Source organism: Periplaneta americana, chromosome 13 (assembly GCF_040183065.1).
Source record: "Periplaneta americana isolate PAMFEO1 chromosome 13, P.americana_PAMFEO1_priV1, whole genome shotgun sequence".
NCBI lineage: Eukaryota > Metazoa > Arthropoda > Insecta > Blattodea > Blattidae > Periplaneta > Periplaneta americana.
In genome coordinates, this window is record NC_091129.1 from 131474317 (window position 1) to 131493386 (window position 19070).

A 19070-nucleotide genomic window follows, 5' to 3' on the forward strand; every position below is an offset into this window, starting at 1 on the left:
AACAGTATATAGCATGTCTGAGTAATTTTATCTTTTAGGATCGGGCAGAAGTGAAGATTGAATTTAGGCTACAATATTTAAGGTACTCTTTTATAGAGTAGGTACAGAATTATTTCAACATGAGTTACTAGTACGAAGGACGAAACTGGTAATTGGAATTAGGTACAATAGTGTATAATGCGATAATATGACAAAAGAACTGAAGCCTGTATCGAAATGAACGGCCACCATTTTCAAAAATGTGTTTAAATATCCATATTATGATTATTTTTCAATTTAACTTCATTCTCTATATTGCACGCTAATATGCTGTAGACAGTATAATATACGCTGCATAATGAATACGTCCGAATGGATAGCTCAATTCGTGAGAAAATAGACTTTTGTTAATACAGTACTGTATTTTGATTAAACAAAAACCTAATGAAAATTATCAAACTCAAAATCGCGATATTTCCTAGTTTACGTAAATGGATGAACTACTTTTCTTCCCTCCTATATCTAGTAAAGTGATTTGTTTGTATTTTACGCCAGTATCATCGAACTCCAGTCGTGGAAGGGGGTAGCAAACGGTGTTTCCGGTTCTCAACCGTTAATCCAAAGGTATAGCCAGGTTAATATTAGAAATGTTAGTAAAAATAAAATGATGTCCATGTATAACGCCACTTAATTTCTTCCTATTGCCAGTGTATTATAAAATTCATAAATTCAAATTTTCCTCCATTTTCATTAAATAAATTATGTATGCCATATCGTCACGGTGTCATGACTTTATTATACTTTCAGTGCATTTAAAGTAGCCATTTTGCATTTCAAAATAGTATTCTATAGTGGCTACATAAACAATCCATTGCAAATTGTGGGTAGTCACCTTATAAACGTCGCATAATCGGTGTTTTCTTCGATTAACAATAAGTATGCATGTTTTTCATATATCCTAAACTTTATGATTTATGAAACTATTATTGGAGACTTATAGGACTATTAAAAATCAGAGACTTGTTGCAAATAGTTTTGGCTAACCTTTGCCTATCTATCTATCTATCTATCAGTAAATGTCTAATTTATGATTTATGAGGTTCTTAAACTGAAACTTAGAGAGCGATAAAATCAGACATTTTTGTTACGTACTTTAGCTAATACTACTTGCGAATTTATCTGTTGGCAAACGTCTGATTTATGATTTATAAAGCTCTAAACGCAAACTTACAGGATTGTAAAACGAGATACAGTAGAGCGTCTCGTTTAGGCACAGTGAAAACGTAAACACAAAGTGCAGGTAAAGGCTGGTTCACAATAAACCGGGAACGAGAACCAGAATGAAAACGAGAAGCAGAGGACGTGAATATGACAATTTTTGATTCACAATAAACAGAGAATGTAGATGACTGTGCATATCGATATGTATGTCAATAACGATATGTAAAGTCGATATTACGCATTCTGATGTTATTTGTATATAATTGACTAATGACGTTATCTCATGAGTACAAGGCACTCAACATAAACACAGGTTAACCAACTTCGAAATTTCAACTGAAACATTTCATTAGGTACGGTACTATAAATATGCCCATGCATCTTTATTATCACAACCTATTTTAAGTCTACTATAATGTAAAATAATTAGAGAAGAAACATTTGTAATAGAACAAAAATGAACAAAACAGTAGTTATTGAATTGAAGCGTGAATATGTAGTGTGTAATACAACCAATACAGTAATAAAATATGATTCGCTTCCGATCGGTGTTCAAAGATGCAGCTATTGAAAGCTACGTATTCCCCTTCATTTTCTCATTTTTATACGAGGTGCGCCGCTTATCGTAAATGTGAGGATTTCAGTATTAGAATCTCATCAAATAAAACTTCCTCCATGATGTACAGGACAGAACAAAATAATGCATAGGTTATGTCACAGTCTTCTTGCTACAAAATATACGACGACAAAATAGCTTTTAGATGGCAATAGAATGAATCTAGTGGGCTGTGATCGGAAACGTGAACGCCAAAGTTGAAACTTGGCCAACTCTCCGTTCCCGATCTCGGGCTCCGGCAAGCTTTTCGTTAATTGTGAATGCTCACATTTAAATGTATACATTTTAACAATTTTACCGTTTTCGTTTTCGTTCCGATTCTCGTTTCCGGTTTATTTTGAACCAGCCTTAACTTGTGGGGGGAGGACGAGCCGTACGATAAACACATTGGGACGCACAAGGTTCTTAGTTACAACATTTATGGCGGACCATTAATTCAAATTATATTTTCCAAAAACACACAAAACATGGGAACACGAATTGTATAACGTTATAATATACACATTTTAACAAACACGCAATTGTACCGTTGAAATAATTTAATATATCATACCAAATTTTGCTACTTATATGATGTTGTTTTCAGGAAGCATTTTTTACAATTGTGAATTTCATTAACCGTATGACTAACATAATATCACATCTATACTCCTCGCTGTACTCGACTGAAACCGACTCTTTTGGTACGAACTTCCTACTTGTGGTTATTACCAAAGCTCGGAACTTGGGGACTTGTGTCGTGTGCATGAGTAAGGTTACAGGTACAACGCACACAAAGCTCACGCTGCAAGTGCTCAGGGACAGTCGTATGTACTAAGAAAGTGGCCACAACTAATGACAGGAAGACGGACGAAGAAACTGTTATGTCGAAGCCAATGACATTCAGAGAATTAAAGGTAAACGGTCTGTTTGAGGAAAATACGTGTTATTCGAATGGGTATTATAGAAGTTTGAAAATACATTTTTTTTTTTATTTTAGATACAGAATTTCGTGTAGAATTCGGAGGAGATACATAATTTTTTTTCGAATGGAGAGTTTATATTTTGTAAGTTGTGCCACACACAAACTAGAGGCTGGAAACGGAATTCATTGAAAGGCATTGCAGTCCCTCAAATTGTAAAAAAATCTGTCCATAGCCATGGATCGAGACGTAGAGGGACCTGCCCTAGTAGTGACACACTAATTGAAAACTATTTTCGAGAAAAATTTAGGATATACTTATCTTTCTCAGATACGAGATCAGCTAGCAACTGCTGAAAATCGAACAGAAAACAGTAACAGTGAAAAAAATCAGTATTTTAAGTCTACTACCGAAAAATCTTCGAATGTAGGTAGTCATACACTGTAATAAAATGTACACAGCAGAGCAGTAAATTTGATATATTTCTCAGGTTTATTTTTATTATATATATGCTATGAAATTACGTGTTTCAACCTACCATAATATTATCAATATGTTGTTGCAGCCACAAACCACTTTTGTAGCAGACCTGACAGTACCTCCGTGCTGGAAGCGGGAGTTTGTTGACATGAAGTCCGGTCGCTTAGTCACGTGCAAAGACACAAGTCCCCAAGTTCCGAGCTTTGGTTATTACATTGCTGCTGAAGGCTTGAAGTCACTCACCTCTACTCTTTCAACTCTGCGGGCGATGCCCACCACCTTCATGCCTTGTTTCACCAGGCCCTTTGCGATTGCAGCGCCAATTCCTGAACTGGCACCCGTCACTACAGCCACACGACCTTGCCACCTCTGCATTGCTATTTCAACAAAAAGAAAAGTAGACATTTATGTAAAAAATTGAAGTAGGAAGAATATGCCAGAAAAATGTATAATAATTTCATATTTAAGTAAAAGTACCACAAATCGATAGAATTATTAAAATTAAAACTTTTATATACGAGGTGTAATCATTAAATTCCGAGACTGTGTCTGTTGTGGGCGAAGGTATTACTTGAATGACATGCAGCGCCTAGAAGCGTCTGAAATGTGAATGTTGAGGAGAATGGAGCGTGTGAAATGGACAGACAGAATAAGAAATGAAGCTGTATTGGAAACAGTGGGTCTAGCGTAGGGGTTGTCAGCACAGAGCACGCTGGGGCTAGTCTCTCTTACCCGCGGAAAACGCAATGCACTAGGGTGCACTCCGTAGCTGCTAGCGGGTATGCTCTCTATCTCTCCCTGTTGCACGACAGTGCACACGGGACAGCACCGCGTACCCTTTGCACATTTCAGCGAGTGCTGACGACCACTGGTCTAGCGCGTCTGGCCGCGAAACCAGGTGGCCCAGATTCAATTCCCGGTCGGGGCAAGTTACCTGGTTGAGGTTTTTCTGGGGTTTTCCCTCAACCCAATACGAGAAAATGCTGGGTAACTTTCGGTGCTGAACCCCGGATTCATTTTACCGGCATTATCACCTCCATCTCATTCAGACGCTAAATAACCTAAGATGTTGATAAAGCGTCGTAAAATAACCTACTAAAAGAAAAGGAGTGGGTGAAGATAGAAAGATGCTGAAACTGAACAGGAAGAGAAAAAGGATTTGGTTGCGTCACTCGCTGAGAAGAAACTGCCTAGTGAAGGATGTACTGGAAGGAATGGTGAACAGGAGAAGAGTTCGGGGCAGAAGAAGATATCAGATGACAGATGAGATTAAGACATAGGTCTGTGGATTATATGCAGAGATCAAGAAGAGGACAGAAAATAGGAAAGACTGGAGATTGCTGGGTTTGCATTGAAACATCTGCCTTGGGCAGAACACTATGTATGTATGTATGTATGTATATATGTATGTATGTATGTATGTATGTATGTATGTATGTATGTATGTATGTATGTATGTATGTATTTGTTGCATCATTAATAATTAATAAAAATCATAATTTCGAAACACGTTGTACAATAATAAAAAACTATTGACATGGTTATCATTATATTTAATCAGTTTTGGAGTCTCTGGTCAGTTGATACCATAGTTCTTACAATGACTCTGAATCAAATATTAACTTTTCTACTTAACTGCCAGAACTTTAATTCTGGGGCCATCACTTTTTAGTCATATTAACAGCAATGTAGTCGGCCTGGGTAGTGTAGTCGGTATAGCGCTGGCCTTCTAGGTTCGATCCCGGCCCAGGTCTATGATATTTAAATGTGTTCAAATGCTACAGACTCTTGTCAGTAGATTTACTAGCATGTAAAAGAATTCCTGCGGGAAAAAATTCCAGTACTGGCGACGCTGATATAACCTCTGCAGTTGCGAGCATCGTTAAATAAACCATATTTAAAACAGCAATGTAGGACAACAACATTTGACATTAAAATTGTATAATATGCGATATTTACGGGAATTGGAGCGCTCATTGCAAAGTTGTCAATTGTGGGACAAGCAGGAGGGATATTGAAGTATGCAGTATAAAATTCTTAAGGAATTCCTGATTCGCCGCACTACGAAATTTATTGCTCATAAAAATTTTATATTGCCGTAATTTTTCATTGTATGTAAAATGTTTATTGCTGCTCAATTCCGGAACAAAATATAATACATAATATATTACTGATCTCCATAAAGGGATTCAAGTACCGGTACCTCGCAATTGATTTATGGGAGAAACGTGAGAAAAATTCCTGGATGTCGCTTTAATGCAAATAGACGGGAAATGTGGGCTTATTGTAGTACTACGTCGTAAAACACGTTCAGTTTTTTACAATAAAGATATAATTATGCTTGGACAGTGAAACAAATTGCACAAATTGTTCCGATATCTAGGAATTTGTACGAAATTTATACACTTGAAATAATAATAATAATAATAATAATAATAATAATAATAATAATGATAATAATAATATAATATAATATAATATAATATAATATAATATAATATAATATAATGTTGAACCAACTATTTGAGATAAACTTGTGATGATTAACGATCTAAAATATAAAATACAGGTATAAAATTTAATATATAAATAAAATTGTAGCTGACCTGTCTGTCTTATATTTAAATTATGACATATGAAATGCAAACATGATAAAACTATTTGGTTCCTCTTTAAATTTCATAATAGCTTCCGTTAGTTGAATATTTGTTGCGAATCTTGGTCTCTGGTACATAAAACCCAATCCCACAAAATTGATTCAGTGAAATTGTCGTCATGATAACCCAATGCTGCACACTTAAATAACACTTCACTAAAAAACGAGTGATAGGTTGTGTTTTAATTAGTTTGTACAGATTCCACAACAAGACATAAAATGTACAAGATATTGTATAAAAAAATGCCTGATGATGCCAGAAGGGCGAAAATGTTTGCTTAAGTTTCATAATACCGTACCAATTATCATTTACATATGTAAATGCCATTAATTTTTTAATTTGTGATATGTCAATTAGACTGAACATCAAATAAAACAATATTATATTATATCGTACTTCGTTTACCGTGGATCCAATAATAAGAGCGCGAATCACAACATAGTTATAGTTCGAAAATGAAAACCAATAATTTCCCATTAATTTTTCAGCAACTGATATACGGGATTATTATTATTATTATTATTATTATTATTATTATTATTATTATTATTATTATGAGTTGGAATGGAGACAGGATAAGATTTGTCTTGTCAGTCTCTTCATTGACTATACTGTAGCTTTAATCTGACATCTCTGGGGTTCAAAACAGGGTTTCCCGAGTGGAAGGTTGTCGCTCTGAACTGAAGCTATCGATTCGCCTCTGTTTGAGAGCCGATTCAAACTTAATTAACTTGTCGCGTTTATTTGATTCAAGGTCACTGCATGATATCGGAACATTCTCTGGCCGAAATTATCTGAAGGTCATTTCAATGGAGTTAGGTTGCTTAACACTTGTAAAGGAGACAACTGCATACACTGTCATAGGTCAAGAGCTAGATTATATCATCGATCAGCTGCTCAAAGGCATTACTCTAACGTGCAGTAGGGTTCGATTTAGATAACACTTTCTGTACTTGTCTTGCAGTTGCCAACCTATTCAGGAAAAGAAATCGGTAGACTCTCGTAAAAAAAATTGTATATTTCTATAGCCAATTCTATTACGGGAGATCAGTAACATAAACAATGGGCAGTAGTGTTAGCTTATACCGTATTTAATTTATTTTAGACAATTGACTGACAGTTTTCTATAATATAACACACTATTCACTATTATCAACAGTAATCTCACTAGAGGTTTTGGTTTATCTACAGAAAATCAAAACTCGAGTGGAATTTAATTGTCTATTACACGATTAGAAGAAAGTATATAAAGATTAGAAGTAACGAAGTATTCCAATACAATAAAATATTAATTGGCTTACGAAAATACCAAACTGTCTTCAAATTTGTACCATCTCAACATTACTAATATTACGCTAGTAGATGGCAGTAGTGTGTTATGGTTAGCTGTTTTCTTGTTATCAGTTGTGCCAACTATGGAATCTTCATTGAACTCTGTGCACGGTTACCGGTCAAGAAGGCTTTGTTGATTCAGTTTCATTTTTATTAAAACAGTTGCATTCCACTTCAATTATATCGATCCCAGTAATCAACGTCAATTGACAGATGATTTTCAATAGATCTTAGTATTAAACAATCTCTGATACGTGACTATTCATAATATCATATAGCAGAAGCTATAGCCTAACATAACCTAAATAATATAAACAAGTGTTAGAAAAGATTTAATTAGGGATGATGAAATAAACAATACACGTTTTAATTAACGATGATGAAATAAAAAATAAATATGAATAATTTTAAAAGAAACAATTATAGAAAGTAAAATTTTCAAATTTGAATGTTTTAGTGGTTGATGTTACATTGGACGTGTGCATAAAAAAAGTGAACTCGTTGATGTACATGGTGTATTCCTCAACTTATTCAGGATTTCCGAATGGTGCTCTTCATTTATTTGTAAATAGGGTTTCAGGGAAGATGCATAGCTATGACCAGTGATCTTTATTAATTCTTGTTCTTGAATGCCAATGCGAGTCATATTTGAAAGTGCTGTGCATCGACTGGAGTGGTTTGTAATTTTATGTTTTTGACGTCCAGACCAGTGCAGTTTGAAATGTTGGCAAACAAAGAAACAAATGCTAGGGTAGTAATAGGGACGCGATAAAATTGTGCGATAAGCAGCCATGATTGGTTGAAAGACGTCCTTTCGTACTGTTTTATTGGTCAAAAGTAGTGTGACGTAGTAAAAGTGTAATAGTCATCATAAACTTTGTATATTTGTTCTTTGAATAATATACTGTTGGTAACTACGCACAATCTTAAAACCATAGCGTTCATTCATTGCTTTAAGTGTATCTTCTGGCATACAGGGTGTTCTGAAAATGTTTCAATATTTAGAGGAGGTAGTAAGAAAAAAAATATGGTTCCTAAAATTCGTATCTTCTGAGAAATGAGCAAATGTTTACCATCATTGTAATTTGTCAAACAACAAACGTATCTGATGATGTCGCAATCAAGAGCGATGGAAACGTTAATACGAACATTTAATTATGTAATATAAAGGTATTGTACCTTGTATATGGCATGTTAAGTCACTGACTAAAAAAATAATAAATCCACTTAGGCCTAATTGAAGCTATAATTAAATTTTAACACACTGACATTATCATTAGTTACTTTATACGAAGGAAGGTAAACCTAATTGTCAGAAAAGTATCTTCACGTTTTGTATTTTTAAATTTTAATTACGCCTAATTATAGTAAATACAGAAAAAAAATCACATTAAAAATGAAGATTAAGCCTTTTTACCTAAACATAATCGATATACATATATTCTAATGCCACCAGGTTGTCTTTCGACATTTCTGGCCTTCTCTCCTGGCAGTGACTTACTGTGTAACCACTTTCTGAAGTTGGGGCGCCTGAAAGGTGGAGTTACATTATGCCTATGATAGGATAGGATGATCAGGATTATGTGGCGCCAGGAGAGGTCTTAAGTCTAAAATGAAATAAAATATTGTTTGACTGTTTCTGCCGACAATGACCAATATTTCTATTGCTAACAAGTTGTTTTAATTTGACCGATGTTTTTCAAAGAAATCATGAATCTACCGTTCTCAACACATTACAGTAACTAGATTGAGTAATTATTATTTATTTAAGGTCGGCGTCTATTGATTCACTCTGCAACGAAGGAGAATGGATTTTTCTTCATAACAACTTTTGGGGAGTCTGAATTGATTTTAAATTTTATAGTAGTAAACAATATAATAATAACAATACTTACTTACTGGCTTTTAAGGAACACGGAGGTTCATTGCCGCCCTCACATAAGCCCGGCATTGGTCCCTATCCTGAGCAAGATCAATCCAGTCTCTATCATCATATCCCACCTCCCTCAAATCCATTTTAATATTATCTTCTCATCTACGTCTCGGCCTCCCCAAAGGTCTTTTTCCCTCCGGCCTGCCAACTAACACTCTATATGCATTTCTGGATTCGCCTATACGTGCTACATGCTCTGGATTTAATGTTCGTAATTATGTCAGGTGAAGAATACAATGCGTGCAGTTCTGTGTTGTGTAACTTTCTCCATTCTCCTGTAACCTCATCCCTCTTAAGGCTGGTCCACAACAAACTGGGAACGAAAACGACAACGAGAAACGAGAACGGAAATATTGTTAAATTAAATTTATTTAAATGTGAACATTCACAATTAACTATTGTGAATGCTCACATTTAATTACATTTATTTTAACATTACTTCCGTTCTCGTTCTTGTTTTCGTTTTTGTTCCCGGCTTATTCTGAATCAGCCTTTAGCCCCAAATATTCTCCTAAACACCCTATTCTCAAACACGCTTAACCTATGTTCCTCTCTCAAAGTGAGAGTCCAAGTTTCACAACCATAAAGAACAACCGGTAATATAACTGTTAATAATTATGATTATGATTATTATTATTATTATTATTGTCGTCATCATCATCATTATTGTTGTTATTATGTTATTGTTATTGTTATGTTGTCATTTGAATATGATTCATGGAAGTTATGAATAAAATTTGCCAAATAAGTTCCCAAAACTTGGCCCTCACATCTTAATTTCTGGCTATGCTACTGAATGGAACGTTGACCATTTCAGATTAGTGAATAACACATTGTGAATAGTGTAGACAGTTGCATATAATCAGATAAGATAAGAAATAAGATACGAGAGATTTTACGTATTTCATATTATTTATGATGTGTAAATATCAATAAACTATGGTAACGGTAATTACTTTTTTCTCTTGTTATTTTGAGAGTTGGGTTTATTGAAACAAATCTCAATCTCTTTCGATTTCTGCACACCTTAACACCAAATTACCTTTCGTCTCGTTTCTCTTATCTATACTCTAACCACGACGTAAATACCAGTTCACTTATCTGTGGCACACTAAGTATAGGCTACCTCTTCATAGAACATCTTGTTATTCATCATATTTTAAAGTATCCACCTCGCGTCAATGGAATTCCTTGTCACAAAGTATTAGGGGCTGCAAGACAATAAACATCTTTAAGAACAGCTTAAAAGATAACCTTATTAGCATTTCACTCCAATCATACTGATTTAAACTATCACTGACTACATTGTTACTTCTTTCTTTTAGACATCATCCTGATTGTGCTGTATTTTCAAAATTGTCTCATAATAATCTCTTTCTATTATCTAATATTATTTGAAATATATTAACATTCTATGTATTTTAGCTTAATTCTGCTTCACAGTTTATTTCAGTGTTTAATTAATAGTTCATAGTATTTTGTTGTTTAATTCGTAAATAACTCTTGTATACATGTAACTCTCATCTAAATCAAATTGTTGAATTCTTTGTAAGTTCATGCATATGTAGGCTATATACTCTTTTTGCTGGTTGAGTGGAAGAGAAGGCCTTACGGCCTTAACTCTGCCAGCTAAAATAAATCATTATTATTATTATTATTATTATTATTATTATTATTATTAATTCCATTTGTAACTACAGGTCTTTAAGTAGTAAAAGATGTAAGAATAGTAATTAAATATCACATGCCTAAATATATTATTGTTCTAATTCATGTATTAATAGTAATAATAATAATAATAATAATAATAATAATATAATAATAATAACGATAATGATAGTATTAATAAAAATAACAATAATAATAATAACGATAATGATAATACTGTAGTAGCGATGATAGTATTAATGATGATAATAATAATAATAATAATAATAATAATGATAATAATAATAATCATCGTCATAGTAATATTAATGGTATTAATAGTAAAAATAATAATAATAATATTAGTAATATTAATAGTATTAATAGTAATAATGGTAGTAATAATAATAATAATAATAATAATAATAACGATAATGACAATACTGTAGTAGCGATGATAGTATTAATGATGATGATAATAATAATATTAATAATAATAATGATGATAATTAATAATCATCATCATAGTAATATTAATAGTATTAATAGTAATAGTAATATTAGTAATATTTTTATACTAATAATATTAGTAGTAGTAGTAGTAGTAGTAGTAATAATAATAATAATAATAATAATAATAATAATAATAACAACAAATCGAATGTCCAAATCTGTGTGTTCATTCGGGCGTGTAGCGAGGACGGAATCCTTCGACAAGATTCAGAATCGCTTTTCAGAGATAGCAGCTAACCGTCTAAGTGCGCGGTTTAAGCTGTCACTTCCCATTGTGGCGTTTGGTCTCTAATAGAAGCTTCAGCCTCCATCTTGTCGGTGTCTCGTGGTTTGATAAATGGAGGCTCTAATGCAGATGTTCGAGGCATGCATGCTCTTTTTTCAACTTTCGACGACACTCTTACAGTAAATCTCTTTTAAAACAAGTTAATTCTGTCACACAACAGAACACTATTTTATTGTTGGAAAAAAATACTCAAGTATTATATATTTTATCACATTCTTCTGTCCCCTCGTAGCTCATAGCTCTCGGTGATGGCGTCGATTTAAAGGGACCGATAAATGATAGATTTCTGGCTGATTCTGTCAGATTTGTGAATGACAGTCTGTCGTGATAGGATTCAGAGTAATAAATGAATTATATCTCTTACTGTTATTGAACTATAGCTATATTGTTAACATGTATTTATTCACGAACCCTATACTATAGCCTTCGTTAAAGGGGCAAAACTGCATTATTTTCTTGTCAAGCATTATCAAGATAAGACTACCACGCGGCATACAAGTTAGTTGTTATGGAACCCGTGGCGTCGAATTAGGACCTTACGAAGTTTCCTTAAGACGATAAGTACAGCTTACAGCAGTGAATTTTTTGGAAATATTCAGCATTTTTCCCTCCATTAGGCCTACTGTATCCTGTAGAATAATGAAAATTGGTATGTGCAAAACACTGTCCTGCTATATGAAAAAAATATTTTTACGATTAAAAAAAATATATAGCCTATATATATTTTCGAAACTCAAAATGGTAGGACTTCACTGTGCAGTGATGAAGTGATTCTGTCACAACTCATAACTTTAACTTTTTCATGTTCTCTCTCTTTTGTTTTATTGTTGAAACTCAAGTTTACAATATAATACTCTTTCAACTACATTCCTTAACAAATAATATTTGCTTTTATTTTGTGTTAGACGAGAATACTGATATTTGACCATTTTTTTAAATGAATTTATTTTTTATCAGACAATCTATCAAAGGTAGAGAAGTGATTTTGCATCTTATTGTATATATGACGTGCATAAATACACACAAAAAATGAGTTATGAGGGAAACGCTTCATCACTGCTTACAGCAGTGAAATGTTTGGAAGTATTCAATATTTTTTTCTTCCATTACTGTATCCTGTAGAATAATGAAAATTGGTATGTGTAAAACACTGTCCTTCTGCTATATGAAAAAATATATTTTTACGATTAAAAAAATTATATATATATATATATATTTTTTTTTCAAAATTCAAAATGGTGGGAGTTCACAGTGCAGTGATGAAGCTTTTCCCTCATAACTCATAACTTTGTTAACTTTTTCATGTTCTCTCTCTTTTGTTTTATTGCTGAAACTCATGTTTACAATATCGTACTCTTTCAACTACATTCTTAACAAATAATATTGTTTTATTTGTATTAGAAGAGAATACTGATATTTAACCATTTTTAAATGAATTTATTTTTATAAGACAATCTATCAAATGTAGAGAAGTGATTTTGCATCTTATTGTATATATGACGTGCATAAATACACACAAAAATGAGTTATGAGGGAAACGCTTCATCACTGCTTACAGCAGTAAAATGTTTGGAAATATTCAATATTTTTTTCTTCCATTACTGTATCTTGTAGAATAATGAAAATTGGTAGGTGTAAAACACTGTCCTTCTGCTATATGAAAAAAAATATATTTTTACGATTAAAAAAATTATATATATATATATTTTTTTTTGAAAATTAAAAATGTTGGGAGTTCACTGTGCAGTGATGAAGCGCTTCCCTCATAACTCATAACTTTGTTAAGTTTTTCATGTTCTCTCTGTTTTGTTTTATTGCTGAAACTCATGTTTACAATATCATACTCTTTCAACTACATTCCTTAAAAAATATATATTTTTTTAAATTTTGTGTTAAAAGAGAATACTGATATTTGGCCATTTTTAAATGCATTTATTTTTTATCAGACAATCTATCAAAGGTAGAGAAGTGATTTTGCATCTTATTGTAGATATGACATGCATAAATACATACAAAAAATGAGTTATGAGAGAAACGCTTCATCACTGCACAGTGAACTCCCACCATTTTGAAAAGAAAAAAAAAATATTTTTTTTTTAATCGTGAAATTATTTTTTTTCATATAGCAGAAGGACAGTGTTTTACACATACTAATTTTCATTATTGTATAAGATACAGTGATGGAGGAAAAAAATGTTGAAAATTTCCAAAATTTTACTGCTGTAAGCTGTACTTAACCCCTTAATGCAGTGGAGTAGTGCGATGGTGTCAGAATTTGATTCACATAAGTGAAAATAACAGATGCTTTTTTGCTCTGAAATCATTAACGATTTCCAAAACAATTCTTACTATAGCCACAAAAATAAGACGCCACAAAACAATAAATCTACTCATTTTAATATACGGAGTAGAATCGTTGGTTCTTAAAAAAAAGGGGGGGGCACTAATAATTTTTGAAAACAAAATATTGAGGAAGATTTTTGGTCCCATTCAAGAAAATGAACAGTGGCGAATAAGGAAGAAAAGGGAATAAAGAAGCTTGTATCTGCAACGCAATAGATCGTAGCAGTACGGTAGTTAAAAGTAGAAACGTGAGAAGAACAATCCGTGATAAAAGTTATTTGGAAAGAACTACCAGATGGAAGAAGACCTTTGGGAAGACCCAGATTCCGCTGAAATGACCATGGGCAAAGGGATCTGGAACGTATAGGAGAAAATAGGACCATGGCGGAAGATAGAGAAGCTTGGAGGAAAATTGTGATTGAAGCCATGCTTAGAAAGTTAGTACTCATATTTCTGCAGTTTATCACGCTTGTATTTGAACGTGTTACGCAAATGTTTGTAGTTCAAGGGAAACGAGATAACAGGAAACTTTGAATATTTCTGAAAACGGTAGGTTTTACTGTAACAACAAAGGAAAAAGCCCAGTTGTCTCGTCATGTGGAACGATAAACTGCGACCTGGAAGAATTTGGAATATTTAACTGGCCATTACTTTCAGAATGTACATATATACGGTCCACTTAGCCTCTTTTGATATTCCCTAGAAAGACCGAGGTGTTGGTCACATCAGCTCCATTCTTTACTAAGGACCGAGGAGTAAAGAAGTTCTACCTAATTATCTTCAATATTCCCCGAAAGTGTATGCATGAGTACCATTGTAACAGCAGAAAGTTTGGATTCTTGTGTCAATAGAAAAATCTGTAAATGTTTTTACGATTCAGAATTTTGTCACAGTACTATACGAATGTTGAACGAGGCTAGACAGTATCCGAATTCTTGTGTCTGCGCCAAAAAAAATGTAAATAAATAAATAAATATGTAAGTAAATAAGAAAATAAAGTTCGATTCCCACTTGGGCTGATTACCTGGTTGGGTTTTTTCCGAGGTTTTCCCCAACCGTAAGGTGAATGCCAGCTAATCTATGACGAATCCTCGGCCTCATCTCGCCAAATACCATTTCGCTATCACCAATCTCATCGACGTTAAATAACCTCGTAGTTGATACAGCGTCGTTAAATAACCAACTAAAAAAAAAAGAAAATAAATAAGTTGATAGATAAGTGAATGAATAAATTAACGAATAAATAAATAAATAACGAATAAATAAATAAAATATAGAAGTTATTGACTTCTATGAAACTCTAAATTCTCATTTAACATCAAAATTGACCCCGGTTAAATCTTACTTCCGGTTTGTCTCAGAAAATTGAGGTACCACAAATCTATTCTTTACAGGCCTATAATTAATTTAATTTAATTAATTTACTTCTTCATACTGGAAGAGTTAAGGTCGCAGGGCCTTCTCTGACACCATGCCGGGTCACAAAGTATACAAGCAGTGGAAATTTAACAAAAATTTAAAGAACAGAATACTAATATATTACAAAAAATTTAATAGCATAACGAAATCGACACTAAACAACATGAAAATAATACCACAGTAGAAAAAATAAAGTAAAATACAGATCTAAAGATTGGAATATAATAAAAGCAACTCAGTTAGTACAAATAGTTAATAGCGAAAACGTAAGGAAGAGTACAACAAATGGAATGTAATAAAATAATAATGAAAAAGAGAAAAAATACGAAAATGAACTAAACTCCACATTAAAAAGGGTATGGTAATAAATTCATTTGATGATCAAGAGAACTAAAAAGGGGAAAGAAAGAAAAGGAAATTATATATATATATATATATATATATATATATATATATATATATATATATTTACAAAACTATCACAGAGAAAAGGGCTTATACCTAATTAAAAAGAATCTGAATTGGAAAAGTGTAATTGTAGTTTATTTTTGAAACTAGATAATGTCCGACAGTCTCTGATATGTTGTGGTAGAGAGTTCCAGAGATAGTTGCAGAGACGGTGAAGATGAAGAGTAGAAGGATATTCTGTGTTTAGGAATGGAGAGTGTAATATGGTGTTGTGTGATGTTTATAGGCCTATAGGTTTTGGTTATGATTTTTTTTTTGTGAACATTCAGTATCATGTACTTTTCAATAAGAATGGGTGATACGGATGCTTTGAAGGGCTTCGTAATAGCCAACCGCACACAGATATGCAATTACTCGTATATGCTTATTGAAATTTATTTAAAACTATCCGTACACGTGCGCTCCGCTGCACCCGTTAGAAATAAATATAAAGTAATTACATAATTAAACTAGGACATTTGATCCAGGGAACATTCGTGTTTGATAGAAGGATAAATCGTTTAATATGTTACTTAATTTAAATTGCATCCAAATAATTAAAATGCGATCATTTTGGTCCAGAGACACTCATTTGGTGCAATGACAATTCCTTTAACATGTTTCTTAATTTTTATTACATGCAACCATAGTTTAATGAAGATTGACATCATTTAGATTTAATGTGTATATTTTATTTTACTTGTTATAGGTTTCCATTGAATTATGATAATAACTTAATTTTAACCCTTGTTTTCTACGTATTCAGTAAATGGCGCTTGGCCCAGTATGGTTCTGAACCCTTCAAATAACGTAAATTATATTATATAATATTAGATATTATATTATATCATATTATATTATATTATATTATATTATATTATATTATATTATATTATATTATATTATATTATATTATATCAGAAGGTACTGTAATAACATTATAGCATTATGTCCATCTAGAGAAACTACACTTTCCAATGGTGAAATAATAATTAATTATACAAATCGATTAATTTAGCTTCCGATATTACTTCATACAAACACAGAAACATTCTCTGTAGGCTATCTTTCATAGCTTTCGATTGTTGCTGTCCAAGGCCCCTTATAGACGAAGGCATTTGTTTTTTTAATTCATTACACGGCCTTAGATGGTAGTTATTTTAATTTTAAAACTCATTTATCTCATTAAATATCAGTCCTATCAAAATTTTTCAAGGAATAAAACTTATCGAAAATTATTTTAAAGAAACTTTTGTTATGTAACATTTTTCACAAAAATCAATAATAAGAGAGATATTTCGATTTATTTAATTCAGGCCCCCTTATAACTCCTTATGAATAATGTATTTTGAATGCCATATAGCCTAAAATCTAAGTTACAACGAACTTAATTTATATACCAATTTTAATCGAAATCCGTTCAGCCATTATCGCGTGAAAAGGTAACAAACATACAGACAGACAGACAGACATACAAACAAAAATGTCAAAAAAGCGATTTTCGGTTTCAGGGTGGTTAATTATATATACTAGGACCAATTATTTTTGGAAAATCGAAAATTACCAGAAAATTTTCGGCTACAGATTTATTATTAGTATAGATTACAAATAACGGATACATCTTCGTTGCATTGTAATTCAAAGACAAGTGACTAGAAAATTTATACGAAAAGTTTCTGAAATGACCGACTAACAAGTGTGGTTAGTAGAAAAAATTATATAAGACCAGTTTTACACGTAGAGAAACTGTGACACGAATTTCCAAAAATATATACTGTATTGTCATTTTCACGACAGCATTTGGATAAATAATAGTCTATTACTTTTAATTGATGTGAGGATGAATGAAGGTGAGTGTCTCCCTAAAACTGGAAACTTCAGCTAGACCGGGGAAAGTAACTCGAATAGAAAATCAGTAGTAGGCTACACACAGTACAGAGAGTTCCTATGCAGACCGGTCCCATTCCAATCTCTATCTAACAAAATCTATTGGCGGGCGGCGAGTGTCGTACGCCGGCGTACAGACAAGTCGGTGCACGCTTCCCTACGTAGACTGGTCCCACTCTACTCTTTACCGTTTAGCTTGTATAGTATCTGGAAATGTAATATTGAAAATCAGTTAGAGGCTAGATTAAGAAATAAAGATATTAAGACAGAAAATATTTTAAACTCCACTGAAATAATTTGAAAATAAAGCTGAACTAGCACTAACATACAAACGATATAAAAATAATGTGAGAAACTTACGAAACAACTTCTAGAGTATAACCCTGTAGAAATTTTGAGAGATTGAAAAAGGCCGAAAAAATGGGGAGAAGGGAGAGTAATTTCAACAAATACCATTACTTTTTAACTCAACAGACTTTAATCTAAGATCTGAAAAAGTGTAGATAACAATAGTGATTATGATTGTTACAGTGTTTCCTGTTGGCATCAGGAAATTAATGTTATTATGCTAGACAAAACTTTTCCGCTGTATAGACTAGCATTGCAAAACTAAGTTCGTTAATATTCTCATACAGTCCTTTTCTCCTATGACATGCGTTGATAATTAATTCATTATTGTTACTGTGATTATTTGTATTCATTGTCAGAGGTATGAATTAATCATGACAGTATCTTCTCTTATGCATAGATCAGCAAAGATTTATAAACTAGATAGATTAGATTTATAAGTATGATAATAATAATAATTTTTGTGTATGTCCCTTGTACTCGTAATATCTGTTCCAGATTAAATAGGTGCTATAGATTATTTGTCCTTATAACAATTCGTAAATCATGGAAGTAAAATTCTGAAGTGGAATTTCATCGGATGCTATTATAAAACCTTCAAAATATGTATGTATATAGAGCTTTAGAAGATGAATAATATCAATATGTTGTACATAAGCAAAACCATTGCAGTCAGATTTTAGAGAAAGATTAAAAAATACGCACTTGCACCTTGAGATGAGATTGGGAGAAGTAATGAAATTTGTAAGGGAAACTTTCTGTTACTGTTGATTTTTTCAATTAAGTAATTGCATCCATAAACTTATAAGTTTCTAAGCTGAGTGAGATATATAGTAGGCTACTCTTTGATATTTAATTTGTGTTTATTTAATTATTTAATTTCGAAGTAGGCCCCTATATACCAAGAGCGTCCACGACATTCTACATACTTACGGTATACAGTATGTACGAAACTTTCTTTTACGCTAAGGTTACCACATTTTTTTTCACAATTTTCGGGGACAGATGACGAACTATATATGGAAGATCTACTTTTAACATTTCTGTTAGTTTGTCACTC

The 19070-nt window shown here is 32.5% G+C and overlaps 1 protein-coding gene across 1 annotated transcript in view; it reads right to left on the reverse strand.

Moving 5' to 3' along the window:
- Window positions 1-19070, reverse strand: part of LOC138712446 (farnesol dehydrogenase-like) — a 105819-nt gene that overhangs the window by 67101 nt on the left and 19648 nt on the right. The window contains exon 2 of the mRNA XM_069844270.1: window positions 3442-3575. Coding sequence (XP_069700371.1) covers window positions 3442-3573 — 132 coding nt within the window. The 5' untranslated portion in view covers window positions 3574-3575. The remainder of the gene's footprint in view (window positions 1-3441; window positions 3576-19070) is intronic.